This window comes from Gavialis gangeticus, unplaced genomic scaffold (assembly GCF_001723915.1).
Source record: "Gavialis gangeticus isolate Ggan-Ray unplaced genomic scaffold, GavGan_comp1, whole genome shotgun sequence".
In the NCBI taxonomy this organism is placed as follows: Eukaryota; Metazoa; Chordata; order Crocodylia; family Gavialidae; genus Gavialis; species Gavialis gangeticus.
In genome coordinates this window covers 23,045,879-23,059,977 of record NW_017728996.1, presented here as the reverse complement: position 1 = coordinate 23,059,977, position 14,099 = coordinate 23,045,879, and the positions used below count along the sequence as shown (strand labels likewise).

The 14,099-nt window shown below is 41.2% G+C and overlaps 1 protein-coding gene across 2 annotated transcripts in view; it reads left to right on the top strand.

Moving 5' to 3' along the window:
* Positions 1-14,099, top strand: part of PDE8A (phosphodiesterase 8A) — a 310,375-nt gene that overhangs the window by 63,967 nt on the left and 232,309 nt on the right. The window contains exon 1 of one of the 2 annotated variants that reach the window (XM_019504132.1): positions 9-355. The exons of the other annotated variant lie outside the window; for it this stretch is intronic. Coding sequence (XP_019359677.1) covers positions 83-355 — 273 coding nt within the window. The 5' untranslated portion in view covers positions 9-82. Of the gene's footprint in view, positions 1-8; positions 356-14,099 lie in introns of those variants that run through there. 2 annotated transcript variants of the gene reach the window in all.

Genomic DNA, 14,099 nt, shown 5'->3' with positions numbered 1-14,099 from the left:
CCACCCGGTAGCGGGCGCGGGGACGCGAGGAGCCGGAGCCGGAGCCGGAGCCGGGAGCAGCCCCGGCGGCCGCGCGCCAAGCATGGGCTGCGCCCCGAGCATCCACATCTCCGACAGCCGCGTGGTGTACCGCAGCAGCAAGGAGTCGGAGGAGTCGCACTCGCCCCAGCAGACCAACGCCAGCATGGCTCAGCAGCAGCAGCAGCATCCGCCGGGCAACCCCGTGCCGGGATTATTCATCAAGTCCTCCAACCCCGCCGCCTACAAGGCGAGGACTAATTCCGCTCGGAAGGAGCGCAGGGACAACAGCCAGAGCCTGGAGGCGGACACGCAGAGCGGCAGAGCCAGTGTTAAGGTAAAAGCCCGGCCGACACCCGGCGCGGAAAGGCTCCGTGGCCGGAGCGGCAGGGGGGCCGGGACGGACACGGGCACGGGCACGGGGCAGCCCGCACTGCAGCTCCGTTGCTGCTCGGGCTGTTTCTCCGGGTGGCAGCACCCTTCCTCCCCGCGGCCCGGGGCTGGAAGGAGAGGACAGATTTGGCTGGCGGGGCTCCGCAGAACAGCTTGTTGACTTCGCTGGCTTCTGGCTGCTGGAGAGAAGGTCGAGGGGGTGTGCCTGTGCGCACAGACATGGAGCACCCGAGCTCTGTGTCCTAGGGAGATGCATCCTCAGAAACAAGCGTGTGATTGAAGGCGAAGGGAGAGTTAGGAGAGCTGAAGAAATGCCTTTCTATTTACTTTCTATTCCTTGGTCTCCCCGCGTGGGGCCTGTCTTTGGTCAGTTCCTACTATCGCAGCCTGTGTTGCCTCACCTTTACTCTGGTTTTTTGGTTTTTTCGTGTTGGGGGGGGAGGGAAGGCATGCTGCAATTTGGAGGGGAAAAAGAGACCTCCCTTCTAATTGAAAAATCAAGTGATGGATGCACCTGAGATGTTATATAACATGGCTGAGTCGCTCTGGTTCCCGTGCTAGGGGCTGAGACGCACGCTTGTCCATGTAAGCTATAGGTATGAAAGACAGGAAGGAGCTAAAAGAATGGCAAAGCATTTTGCAGACTTGCTGTAATAATCATCAGTTTTCTTGTGGATTTAACGTTTGTATCAAGAATGCTGCTTAGTTATCGATATGAGCAAATTCTTCTGTGGGGAGGGTGACTTTTTAAAATAATTTTCTTCATAGAGATGAAAAAAATGTAGGTAACAAGAAGAAACTGCTCAGGTTGAAAAGGGATTTAACGGTATCTAAAAGGGTTCATAAAAGCAATTCCACATCAAATTACTATTTTTGTGTGTTATAAATACTTCATAGGGAGCTGATCTATAAGTCTACATACATGCATCAAGACACACTGATAAAATCATGGTAACCACAATAAAGAATTGTAGGTTATTTGTTTTTGTCCATACCCTGAGATTTCTTTGGGAAGCTTTTTTTTCCCTCTTTCAGTTGTAAAGAATGTTTGAAGAAGCATCTTGCAACATTTTAAACAAGAAGATGACAACTTTCACCTTTGAAATGACTTCAGAGTGTTTTGCTCTCTTTTTTGGCTTTTTCAAATAAACCTGTTTTCAGAAAGACTAATTTTTGTGACATTTTCAGTTTGATTTCAAGATGCTTGTGAATATGCTGCCCATTATTGGGTGGGGGGGCGATGACATGAGAAGTAACTGGGCTGGACATCATACAGTTCATTGGTGTTCACATGTGTACTGTACTTTATCCATAGTTTTGGCTTTTTCACTAAACGTCGTATTTCATAGGTCTAGTAACACTGCTTCAAAATAATTGTTTTTGCTAAATATGAGTGGGATTTTTGTTGTATTGATTTAATACAGAATCTAACTCCCATCTATGCAGATTTCTTGTTCAAAATCCTGCAGTCTCCTTCAGATACATAACACAGCGTCATCTTTGTTCTGTGCTTTTTTATGTATGTTGTGATCACGTTTATTTTGCTTGCTTTATTAATATACAGCCATATTGTCACTGAAATTATGCTGGGTATGAAAGCTAACTAAGCAATTACTGTGTCACCTATTTTTCACCATACAGTCAGGTTACCTTAGAAAAGAAACTGAGCACAGAACTGCAAATAAGGGGCCTGCCAGTCCTATTACTAGTGAAGTCTGTGGGAGTCTTGGAGCAGGATTGGATGCAAGGTTATACAAACACACAGTTTTGAAGGTGATAGGAGATTGGCCTAAGAGAGAGTTGTGGGAAGGAGTGTGATGCCACCAACCGAGCCTCTGCAAAGTGCTGAGTATGTCCTTTAAAGTGTTTGGACACTGTCAGATGCATTGAGCCTGGAGCATATGATATTAGCACTTCTCAAGGCTGGTCCAGGTACTGTAATCAGAATTTGTGTGGATAGCAGTTACCTACTCAAGGTGCATTTTTTCTCCGTGTCAGGATGATATTCATTCACTAGGCCAAATTACGCATGTACAAATTGAAGTCCAGAAGGTCATACGTTGAAGATCAACAACATTTGACCTATTGCGTGTACCATCTATTTTAATTCTAACTAACATTTGCAGTTACCCTTTTCTTTTATGCAGTTTGCACAGTATACCTTTTTACATAATATTGATGATTCAAATAGAGGAAGTATATGTTAGTTATAAGATGTACAATTTCTAGTAAAAAGGAACCATACAGAGGAACAGCAAAATCCTGGCTGTAACACTAGACTATATCTATTGCTAGCTGGCACTGAGATTTATTCTCATTATTCTGTGTTGTCCAATTGCAGAATCACTTTCTGAGTGTTTGATGTTCTGTATATATTTCATAGTGCCCATCATCCATGAAGCATATTATCTGAAAATATTAACTTTTCATCCCTAAAAAGGAACAGAAAATCTAGCTTTGTCCAAGGTAATGTTGCTGAATAGCTTGTGCACATTCATGCGCAGCAATATTTATATCTGGTGCACATAATTATGGTGATATCTATTCAATAATAAGAGGAGCCATGCAGTAAATTGAATTTGGTGGCCTTACCTGCTCTCTCCCCATTACTCAGTGTTTTTGTGTGTTATGTTAACATTCCAAATCTCCAAACAGCTTGAAATAAGTGTTGCATTTAAACAATGAATAGACCACAAGAATGTTTCCTTTCCTCCCCCATATGTAGAATCTTCAGCCCCAAATTGCACTTGTCAGAAGTGCAGGATGAGCAATACTTAACTCTGGAACAGTGACAGGTTTAAGGTTTGGTTATCACATGACCCATCCAGGCAAGCAAATGGAGCTTTATACCGTATTTTTGGAAAGGAGAGCTGTCCACAGAGACAGCACTTGTGATCTCCAAAGGTTCCTACACAGGGGATTTTCAGGTTGTGAAAGTTGTTTGTGGAGGACAGTTATGTCTGTGTTTTCTTTCTGCCCCTCAGAAGTGTGTAGCTGGACTCATGAGCATAAGGTACGCAACTTTACAGAGATACTCTAAATCATTGATACTATGTTTTCTCATTTATAAAAATGGAGCATAATGTAGTGAAGGCTGGTGTGGTGTAAAAGGTTTATTGGCTGCTTTTTTTTTTACAATGACTTGCATAACATGTTTGAGGCTTTACCACTTGTGAGCAATGTGCCATCCCAGCAGCCTGGCATTATTAAATCCTTTTTTCTACCCCACACTGCACGCATTATCTTTGTATTTTTTGCTGTAGTTCATTTACTTGTGTAATATTTTCTTTTCCCTTGTATTACTCCTTACTCCATGAATATGCACCCAAATATGAATATATTTTTGGTGAAGTGGGGAGGCAGGCAGTAAATCAGAGGTTCCTTTATTTTATGTTAGACACAAGCCTAAGTCTGCAGGGCCACATTGTAAATGACCATTTGTTTTACCTGCTGATTAACCTGCCTTTGAACTCCAAGGCATTAAGACCATATACATTGACATCACCATATAGAATCTAATTTTTGCATATAACTGCCCATGATTTAAGCCACCAAACTCCTCTGTTCCTTTTTCTGCTTGTTCTGGTAATTCCCTCCCTTTGGAACACAGGATGAGCTCTCTCTCTCTTTGAAACTCCCACATGTACTGTCCCAACTCCCACTGAGGCCATCCAAGCCTCTCCTGCTCCCACTGAAGCCAATTCTCAGTCATTTCCCTAACAACCCTCCCCACCACCACTTCCCTCCCACTTCCACTGACGTCAGCCCTCCTGCACAAAGATCCTTGCTCCCACTGAGAGGATCCTTCCCACGCTGAGACACTTTAACCTTTCTCACTCCCTGTGGCTGCCAGACTCCCAGGTTGACTTTTGATGCCTTCCTTGCAAAGGATGGACCCTGTTTTACCAGAGAGCTGTGGACTTATTTTGAATAGACTGTAAAGTAAACTTAAAAGGAAAAATAACAAAAAAAGCACTTGATGTGACAAAGCATGCTTTGTTTTAGTATTTGTGGTTGGAATACAGCTGAATAATTCCTTTATCTTGTTTATAGTAGATGGTGGAAAAACACCAGTACGAAAAACAGTCTTTAGGCCTCTCATCAGGTATAAATTGCTTCACTGGCCGCGTCCAAACAAGTGCAGCAGTGCGGTATGTGGTGCTGCAGACACATCTGTGGCACGATATACTGCACGGTCTGTTTTTCTCCACGCTGCAAGGGAGCAGCATGCACAAGGTGGGCAGCCGCTGTTGTCCCCAGGGAACCAAATGTCCATGCATGTCTGGATGTGGCCACTGAGAGCAGAGCATAAGTATGTGATTTTTGATTACTCCACCTACCCCCAAATGCTTGCACAGGTCTTAGCCCTGCTTTGGCTGAATGAATAGGAGTTTTGCCATTGATATGCATAGGAGCAGGATCATTCTTGTTTCCCTTACTGATAAATCTAGTTACATTTCATTATAAAGTCTTGTTTGAGTAAAGCAAGTAGGGTTTGGCTGTGGATGTTTGTTGTGGATAAAGTTAATAACTACTTCCTAATGTTTTTATTTTTTAATTTACATCTTGCTAATAGATATGAAACAACCTCTCTTCTCTGTCTTCTAATCTATGCCACATCCTTCATCCTCCCTGACTTAAGCTTCCTGGGTGTAAATTACTTGACAGTTTTAGGCCTTCCAACAGGTTTTTGAGCCCTTCCCCTCTGTACGTCTGATGTAGTTTGATGTAGGAAATGTTAAAAATGAGCCTTTCCTTAGTCTCCATCATCTGTCTTAACACTGTGCCCTTTTTATATAACTGTATTTATCAGAGGATGTGTAAAGATATTCTGATGGATCCATAGTAAAGAACTTTCTAGTGATAAAATTTCACACTTACTTTTTAAAAAAAAATAAAAATACAAAGTTCACTGATAACTTAATAATGTGCCGCCTAATTTGTTTTGCCCTGTGCTCTGTGTCATGTGAAATTAAAGAATCCAAGGCACTGATCTCCTTAGTATCTAAGGTATGAACAGTTCATCTTTTTAAGATTTGGAGCAATAAGCACAAATAGTTAATAATGATCACTGTGGTGAAACAGTCCCACCAGGTGTAAAGACTTACCTCTGGATCATGTTCAAAGACAACATTGCTGCACTTTCAAAATTAGAACTGGCTTGCTAACTACCACTATTCTCTATTATGGTGCCCTATCCACCCAGTAAACAGATTTGCAAACTACAGAGGGAGATAAAATTTTTTTAGTTAATTTATAGTTCAAAAGAGTGTGCATCAAATGTAATTTCTCATTTAATTCCCAAGGTGAATTTTTATATTAATTATGTCTAATGTTTTATTGGTCAAATTTGTGTATTAATTTTAGTGGAACTTCAACAAGGATTCATTTGACTCTGTGACATTCTGTATGTACTTGTCAATCTGCAGTGCTAAATAATTAGATATAATGATTTAAGCACAGTTTTAAACTGGCAACAGGGGGCAGGATGCATCTTCAGGTGTTTGTCAGTGCGTATATATAATAGCTTGATTATAAATATAATATATATACACACTAACTAACTAACTGTATATATGTTTTAAATGTGTATATAAAATTATACATATATAATTTTATATACACATTTAAAACATATGTATGTGTATACACATACACGAAGAATAAAGTTTTGATTTTTTTTTTTTTTCAAAGGCTCTCAGTGAAGTTGTTTTCAGATCCCATAGACATTCACTGGAAATTAGGTATGTAACACCCTGGGCCTCTTAAAAGGTCTCAGCCCAAACACATAATAATTTATGTTGATACACATGCTACAAAATTAATAGTGAACTCTCTAACTTGTGCATTCTTCCAGATCATCCCATTTTATTGTGGGCTGGACTAAATCAGACTCCCAGTCCCAGTTTTCCTTTTCCTTGTAAAATCTGTAAATATGTCACGCTGCATTATGCAAAAGCTTAGTGTTTTATAAACCAGGGGTTGCAGCATTCACTTGGTCAGATTTTGTTTCTGGAGAGAGGAAAAGTCTCTGAAAGCTTACACATTGTTATATTAATTACTGTCCTTTTTGAGTGTGGCTGACATTAAACTATTTTCTTCTGTTCAATAAAGGTTTAACATTGACAATCTTAACATGAGGAAAAACAACCTGCCAATAAACAGACATATAACAATGTGATGAACAGCTCTTACAAAGTAAGATAGCCTGTAGCATGTTGTTCAAGGAGTATAACATTTAAAGGCAATGTTTAAGATGTTGCTAATTACACAGACCCTCATCCAGCACCCGGAGGACATGGACAACAAGGGGTGTGTGAGATGAACCAAATGCTGGGTTGGGTCAGAGGGAATAGTATTCTCTTTTTGTTACTTCATTACATCTAGGCTATTTTTATTTTATTAGTCCTTGCATTTCTGAGATGTTCATGGCATCTTAACCACTTAGCTCCCTGGACCTGTCCCCACCAAAGCCAGTAAGAGGTTTGAAACTGTTTTTAAGAAGAACAGGATATGGCCTGTTCAATTTAATGTGTCATTTGGCTGTTAGATCCTGTATTTAGGTTTTAGTTTAGTTTAACTTTATCTGCAAATGATTTTTTTTCTGTTGGTTGGATTTATGCTCTCTTTTACGGGTGGGGTTTTTTTCAATGGAGGAAGGCAGTGCTGGGGAGGAACAGTTGTCTCATTTTGTCCTTAAGAAATACCAGGAAATCATGTTTGGTTTTCTCTACTTTTTTTTTGAAGAAACTCCTAGGTATAATGGAACATCTATATTGTGTCCTTTCACATCTTCGATGGTAATCTAGATGGTACTGAATCTCTAACAAGTACTTCCTGTCTGTGAAATGTTAGTCATTTAAGTTAAATAAGTGGTAACAAAAATAAACAAAGAATGACTTTTTTAAAGCGCACTGACTGAAATCTCTTCCTCATCTAGTTACGCGACTTTCGTGTTGCAGATGCTTCCTTTTGGTGGTTCTTCAGTCATCGCATGGTATTTGTTGTAGGGCAGGCAGCATCTGGACCATGTTGGTATGTTTGTGTGTCTACCAAGTCTTTTTTTGCACATCCTATGGCAACAGAAAGGTCGCAAGGCCTTATTTTGTTCTTTGTAGCTTGTGTATTGCTGAAGTTGGGCAGTTTGAGGCGGTAACTGTGTTGTGAGCTACTGCACACACGCACCTCATTCTTGCTTCAGTGGGTGGCTAGTTCCTCCCCGCGCTGCCCCAGGATGGGACAGAAGAAACCTGAGGGGACTGGGCCACTTTTGAGAAGAAATGTCTCCTCCCTTCAGATTCTGTCACCCTAGCTGGAAAACGGTGAACTCCAGAGTTTTTGGAGATCTAGGAAGCTGACCTCAAGTCCGGTTCTTTTCCCACATGTGCATGAGGGGAAACCTTGACCCCTAAAAATTAGGGTGACATATTTTTGCTGGCTTGAAAACAATTTTCCTGTTGTTCACATGTGGAGTATTCCTGTGTGAATTGCATAGCTAATGAATTTCAAGTAAGGTATTCTTGTTTTTCATCCATAAATTAATATAATTATTGATACACAATCATCACCAGTTAAACAGCTCTGGTTTAAGGAGTTTGGGTGATTTGTCTGTTTCTTAAGTGGTTATGATGGGAATTCACTATTAGCACAGCTGACATTATTACCACTATCTTTCTATAGTTCTGTGAAAAACTATGTTACATGTTTGGAATAACAAATATTTTTTTTCTTTGTATATTAAACATTTTACAAAGGGATACTGAGAGGCTTCTGATATGCACAGTTTTATTAAAGAAAAAAGGTAACCTTGAAATCACTTCATTGTTTGCTGGATTCCCCAGTTTCCTAAGTAAATCCATACAAAGAAAACACAGAATCACTGGGCAAATATAAAAGAATGACATCCTCTACTTCCCATTGTTTTTAACTTTGAGTTAGCACTGACCTTTAACTCCCTACTGGGATGCAGTGGAAACTTTCTGAGGCCCCATTTTACTTGCCACTAGAAGACAATGTATTTTTAAAGTTACATATTTGCCATAGCTTTCTATCTTTAACTTTGAGACTCTATCATGCTTAATACAACTCCTTAAGAAAAATAAACTTAAAAGGGTTGGCAACATAAAAATTGTGGTTTATAAGGAGCTGATTTAGAAAAACTATTCTTATGTTTTAGGTTCGTCTTCTTTTTTTTTTTTAAAGGACCTCAGTCTGTCTTTCAGATAATCATTCCATGTATTAAGGCAGGTAGACAAGCTGCATAACCAAGCATGTTTCTTACTCATGCTGGATACTAGAAACTCCTTTTTTTTTTTCCAGACTTCTGGCTGTTTTAGCACAGTATTTCTAAAAGAATGGTTTTAGTTCCAAATTTCTATTTGGATAGTAAGCTTATGTGTTGCCCTCTGCAGCCCACCTTATGAGCTTTGAGTTTGTATGCACACGTGATCCTTTCTAGATAACATTTAGCCTTGTATGTAGTTTCCCTTTAGAATATTTTTTGACTTTTTTCAGAGTTCATGTTAGAAATTCCATGAATGGTTGAGGACAACCACATGTGATACTTTGGCAACCTGAAGTAGAAACAATTTCTTCTTTTCAATACTATAGTTTAACTGACTCAGAAGTGAAGATCTCCATGAACCTCACAAAAATAATTTCATGAGAAATGAACATAGTTCTTAGAGTAAATATCAGGGCCCTACTCTGCACTCACGGAAGTTCTGCCATTTACTTCAGGGATAGTTGGTGCGATCCTGGATTCTGTATATTTGGCTTTGTAAAGAAAAACAAATAATTATATTAAATATACTAAAAGGTTTTGTGTCTGGGCCCAAGTCTGCCCACACGTCCAGTCTTATCGTCTGTCACTTCAGTCAGTGGATTCTACTGGTGAAACTGAGTGCAGGACATGGACTGCTGTGTTTACCTTTCAATGTTGCTGAAAATATTTACCTCTAGTGTGCAAGGTTTTAAAATAAAAATAGTGGCAATAATATTTGTGTTAAGACCCAAATTTTGTCTATTTCTAGAAATACATCAGTGAAAATTCATTGAGAAAATCCTGTGGGACTTGATTGTGTCTAGGTTGTCTTCCCTTGCCTTTCTGAATACACACATGGAACCGAGAGCCAAGACCTAAGGTTGGATCTTGGATTGATTGAACAGGATCTTTTGTGATTAAGTAATCTATTAATGCAATTACTAAATGTTTTACTTGCATGTGTGAGATTATAATTAATGATGAATTTGAAGGTAACATCTGTTAGCAATGTTACAAGAGGGCCAATGGAGGAACAGGTACTTTCTCTCTAATATAATGTGCTTGTCCATACTGTGGATATATTATGAATGTATAACTTGTTGTGACTTCAGATCACAATATAAATTGAATAATTGTGTTGACCCTGTATAGTAAATGGTCTTTCAAAGAGAGAGCCTTTAGTTTGTAATAGTTGAGCAGAATTTTATTTATGAATATTCATGCCATCATAATTCTCCAATTCTACTTGTTATCATTTGTATAACAAAATGTTTGCCTGATATTTAGTGATCATATAATACAATACCATGTTGTAAGTATGTAATGAGGCAGTGAGGCCTAGTTGTAGAGCACTAGGCTGAAGTCAAGAAAATTGCATTGGCTTCATAGTTTTGCCACTGACTGCTGTATCACCTTTAAATTACAGAATATTTTCACCTACAGGCTTAATGTTAACTGACTTAGTATAAGATAAGTGCTTTAATCTGTTTAGAAACTCAGGGTCCATGTCCTCCAGTATCTCCTACAGTTGCTTTTGACATGCCTCAGTTACTCCTCCAATGACTATAGTCAGATCATACCCATTCAATTCTTATTTTTCATGCTTTTGGCTTAAAATATAGCTTTATTAGCAAAGTTCCATCTCTTCCAAGATACATTGTCAATGCTGAATAGACAAATTTAGTGGCAAATTAAAACGATGCTGGGTGCAGCTTTTAAAATGAGGAATTATTTGATAATCATTATTTTGGTGCTTGATCTAATATTATTTGCAAACACTGTGGCAATGGCCAAGAATAAACAGCTTTTGCCAGAAAGGGAACCACCTGCAACCTTAACAATTGCTTTACATTTTGAAGGGGATCTTCATAACCAAAGGGGCTTGATGCTCTTTTTGTATGTAAAAAAACAATATACTATACCATGTTGCAAGCTTAAACCCAAACAGCTGTCTGAGTACAAGACAGCAGGGAAATGCTGTAGAATAGGGTAAGGGTATGGGCCTAATCCTGCTCCTGAGTAATTCAGAAATCCTGTTGACTTCATTGGTCCAGAATCAGTGAGCGACTGTACACAGAGGAAGAGCAAGCCTCACAAACTCAGCTCCTGCTGTATGCTTCTGTTGACTTTGTTTGTAACTTTTAATTTAATTAGTGAAGGGGGGTGGGAAACTGTTTCCTTGTAATCTTCTTTTCCCTATGGAAATGATTTACTTTTTGCAGAATTTCAGATTAAGGGCGGCCTTTATCATCTAGTCACTTTAGTTTTGTTATCATGCTCCTTCACCCTCCAGCTGTACGAGAAATGATTTGCCATTTAATACAGTGAAACTGATGCTTTTAACTAAAGCAGTTAGGTCAGATTCAGTGCTAGGCTTCTAAATTGCAGCCCCCAAAATGTAAGCTTAATGCCACATTTCCCCCCTGATGATTAATGTAACTAACCTTTGGCTTCTCTCAAAGAATGGAACTTTGTATTTTGGGCTGGCTGTTCACTTTGTAGGAGTTATTTTAATTTTCCTAAATATTGTGGCTTGTTATAGCTTTTTTAAAATGAGTGTGTTTACTAATGAATCTGAGAGGATTAACTAACTTGGAACTGAGTTTTTTTTTCATAGGCTAAAAATTAGCATGTTGCAGCCTTCTCTCAGCATTCTGCCTCTGGCATTGGCACTGACCAGTGAGGACCAGCTTCTTGGGGATAAGAAGGGATTTTATTTATACGGGCCTCATTAATAATAAATACATAAATAACACAGGAAGAAATGGCTGAGTATTAAGACAGCATCACATTCTCAGTGCTGAATAATTTCCCAAGGTATTGTCGGCATGACCAGAACTCTCTTCTCTTGGAAAGCTGCTAGAACTGTCTCACAGCTGGGTTGGGTGGGAGAGGAAGGGCAGTGACTGCTCCAACGGGCAGACTTCGGCTAAAATGCATTCTTTTACTAGCAAATGGAAAAACAAAAGCTTTTTCAAACAGGTTTTTGCATTTTTTTATGGTTCATCAGGCTTAATATTCACCATTTACCACATGCTTTTTATTGAGGATGTTAAATCTGCTGTCGCTATTAAATTATTACCCGTATTTGAAAAAGTGATTTAAAAATATATATATTTCCTATTGCTGAGTAAAAACAAAAAGTTACAGATTCTCACATCTTCTCTCTCATCCTGCTGAGAGGAAGAAGCATACCTAATGGCTAGAATTAGGTGGTGGAGGCTTCGGTGGTAATCTTGGATTTACCACTGACTCAGTCTATGACTTTGGGAAAAATTTTCAAAGTTGCTCAGAGACAATTTTTCAGGGGCACTCATGATTAAGGCCAGATTTTCAAAGAGCTCGGCGCATAGCAGCTCCCACTGTGACACTTATGACTGGATTATCAAAAGTATTTGGTGCACAGTGTGCACTAAAAATACAGCCTCTGGTTTGAGGGACTGAATGGGAGAGTAGTGTTTTTGAGTACGGGCCCTACTTTGTGGCCCTTTGGAAAAGCTGAATTTGGCACCAGTGGTATAGACCAGGGATTGTCAACCAGGGGTCTGTGTACTCAGGGGGTACTTGGGAAGGCCCTAGGGGGTACCTGTGAGCGGGCAGGGATGGAGCATCATCATTGGCCACCCTGTGCTACTGCCTCCTAGAGGCATGGCCAGAGGGGGCAGGGGGTGAGGGCAGTGACACCCCTCTGCAGGCTGCACAGGTGCCACCAGGCTGGCTGGATGCAAGGGGGAGGAGGGGCTGAGCTCGTGGTGGGTGGTTTGGCCCTTTTCTTGGCGTACACAGACCTAAGCTTTACCTGCACCTGGCACCACTGAATTGTTCCATTGAGCTCAGTCCTCTTTGCATAGCAGAACAACACTAGTTTCAAGGACAAAAAACTCTGCATGTTTATGGAAGAATGATCTTTAAAATATTTGTCATAAAAAGTTGAGGAACATGCTCAAATTTTCCTTGATCAGTGGGGTAGGGGGGATGCTTTATCTCAATCAGGTTTTTTTGTTTGTTTGTTTTTTTGAAAAATGTATGTATTTAACAATAAGGTCACCTGCTTTCATGTGTCTTTTACACAGTTGAACAGCTGTCATGTCTGCTCAGGCTGTTGTCCCTTAAAAAATGTCCTCAGGTGATTGGTCAGAGAAATGCACATAAGCAATCACTTGTTAAGGCTTTCTCGACCAGTGCCATTCACATCAATACAAATGGCCTCAAAAGTTACTCTCTGCCTATGAAATCTAGTCATAAAGGCTAGGGACAGACATTCAAAAAGCCTGAGTCTGAATTGATTAAATCTTTGCAGGTTAGTCTAACCTGCATAGATTGAACCAATTTGCAAGTGAATAAATGTTCACTTCTGATTCTGGAAATTCAGGCATATGCCTGCAGTGGCTCAGGCTAGAAGCCAGGGGAGTGTTTGACCGAGCCCTCCCTTCTCTTCTGCAGCAGCTGCAATGCTAGAGGGAAGCTGATCTGGGGTGTGTGGCCAGCCCCAGGCTGATAAGTATGATTGAGGAGGGGTTTAAACCCCTACCCTGGCCTGCAGGGGCCCCAGCTGGGGTGTGTCTGGAGGGAGAAGCAGCCCTTGCCAGGCCTGTCCTATAGTGGGGTGGGGCATGACCAGACACTGCCCAGGCAGCGCCTCAGGCAAAGTGGGGATTAAACATAGTCACAGATGGCTGAGAAGGGCCCTGCCCCTGTGGCCCAGCCTGGGCCGGCCCCTCTGGGACCTTCCTAGCTGGCTGTGGCTCCAGGACAGCCTGGCCTGGCCTGGGGAGCTGGGAGCAGTCTGGGCGCACAGCTCACTTGGCCTCAGCCCAAGATACAGGCAGCTGGGAAGGGCCCTGCCCCCCACCCCCAGCCCAGCCTGGGCTGGCCACTCTGTGGCCACTCTCAGCAGCACCCGCAGGCCGACCCAGCTCAGCCTCCAGCCCAGGGAGGATAAACCCTCTCCCTGCCCGCTTAGGCTTACCGGGTCATGCCGGTCCAGCGTCTGGCCACACCCCTGCCCCTGCTCTGACTAGAGAACAGAGGGGTGGGGCCAGCCCTGCTCTCTGGAGCAGACAGCACAGCCCAACCCAAGGTTGAAAAGCATGCTGGTATGCTGGAGGACTCTGGTTTAACTTAAACCAGGAAGGGGTCTGGGACAGAAGTTCCATAAACTTGTTTGACCCAAATCAGTTAAGTCTCATACTGCATTCAACCAGGTTTATCTTAAGCCAGTTTTGGCCATTTTGAAACTGGATTATGTATACTGATGTTTATGTGTGCTGATGTGTACTGAACAGATTTAAACCAGTTTCTGATCACTTAAACTGTTTTATGTGTAATTTCTGTCCCTATCCAAAGGGTATAGTGCTTTTTGGGAGTACAACAGCCTCCCTGCTGCAGAGATTCAGCCCATGTGTTTATTCCTCTCCCCCTCCCC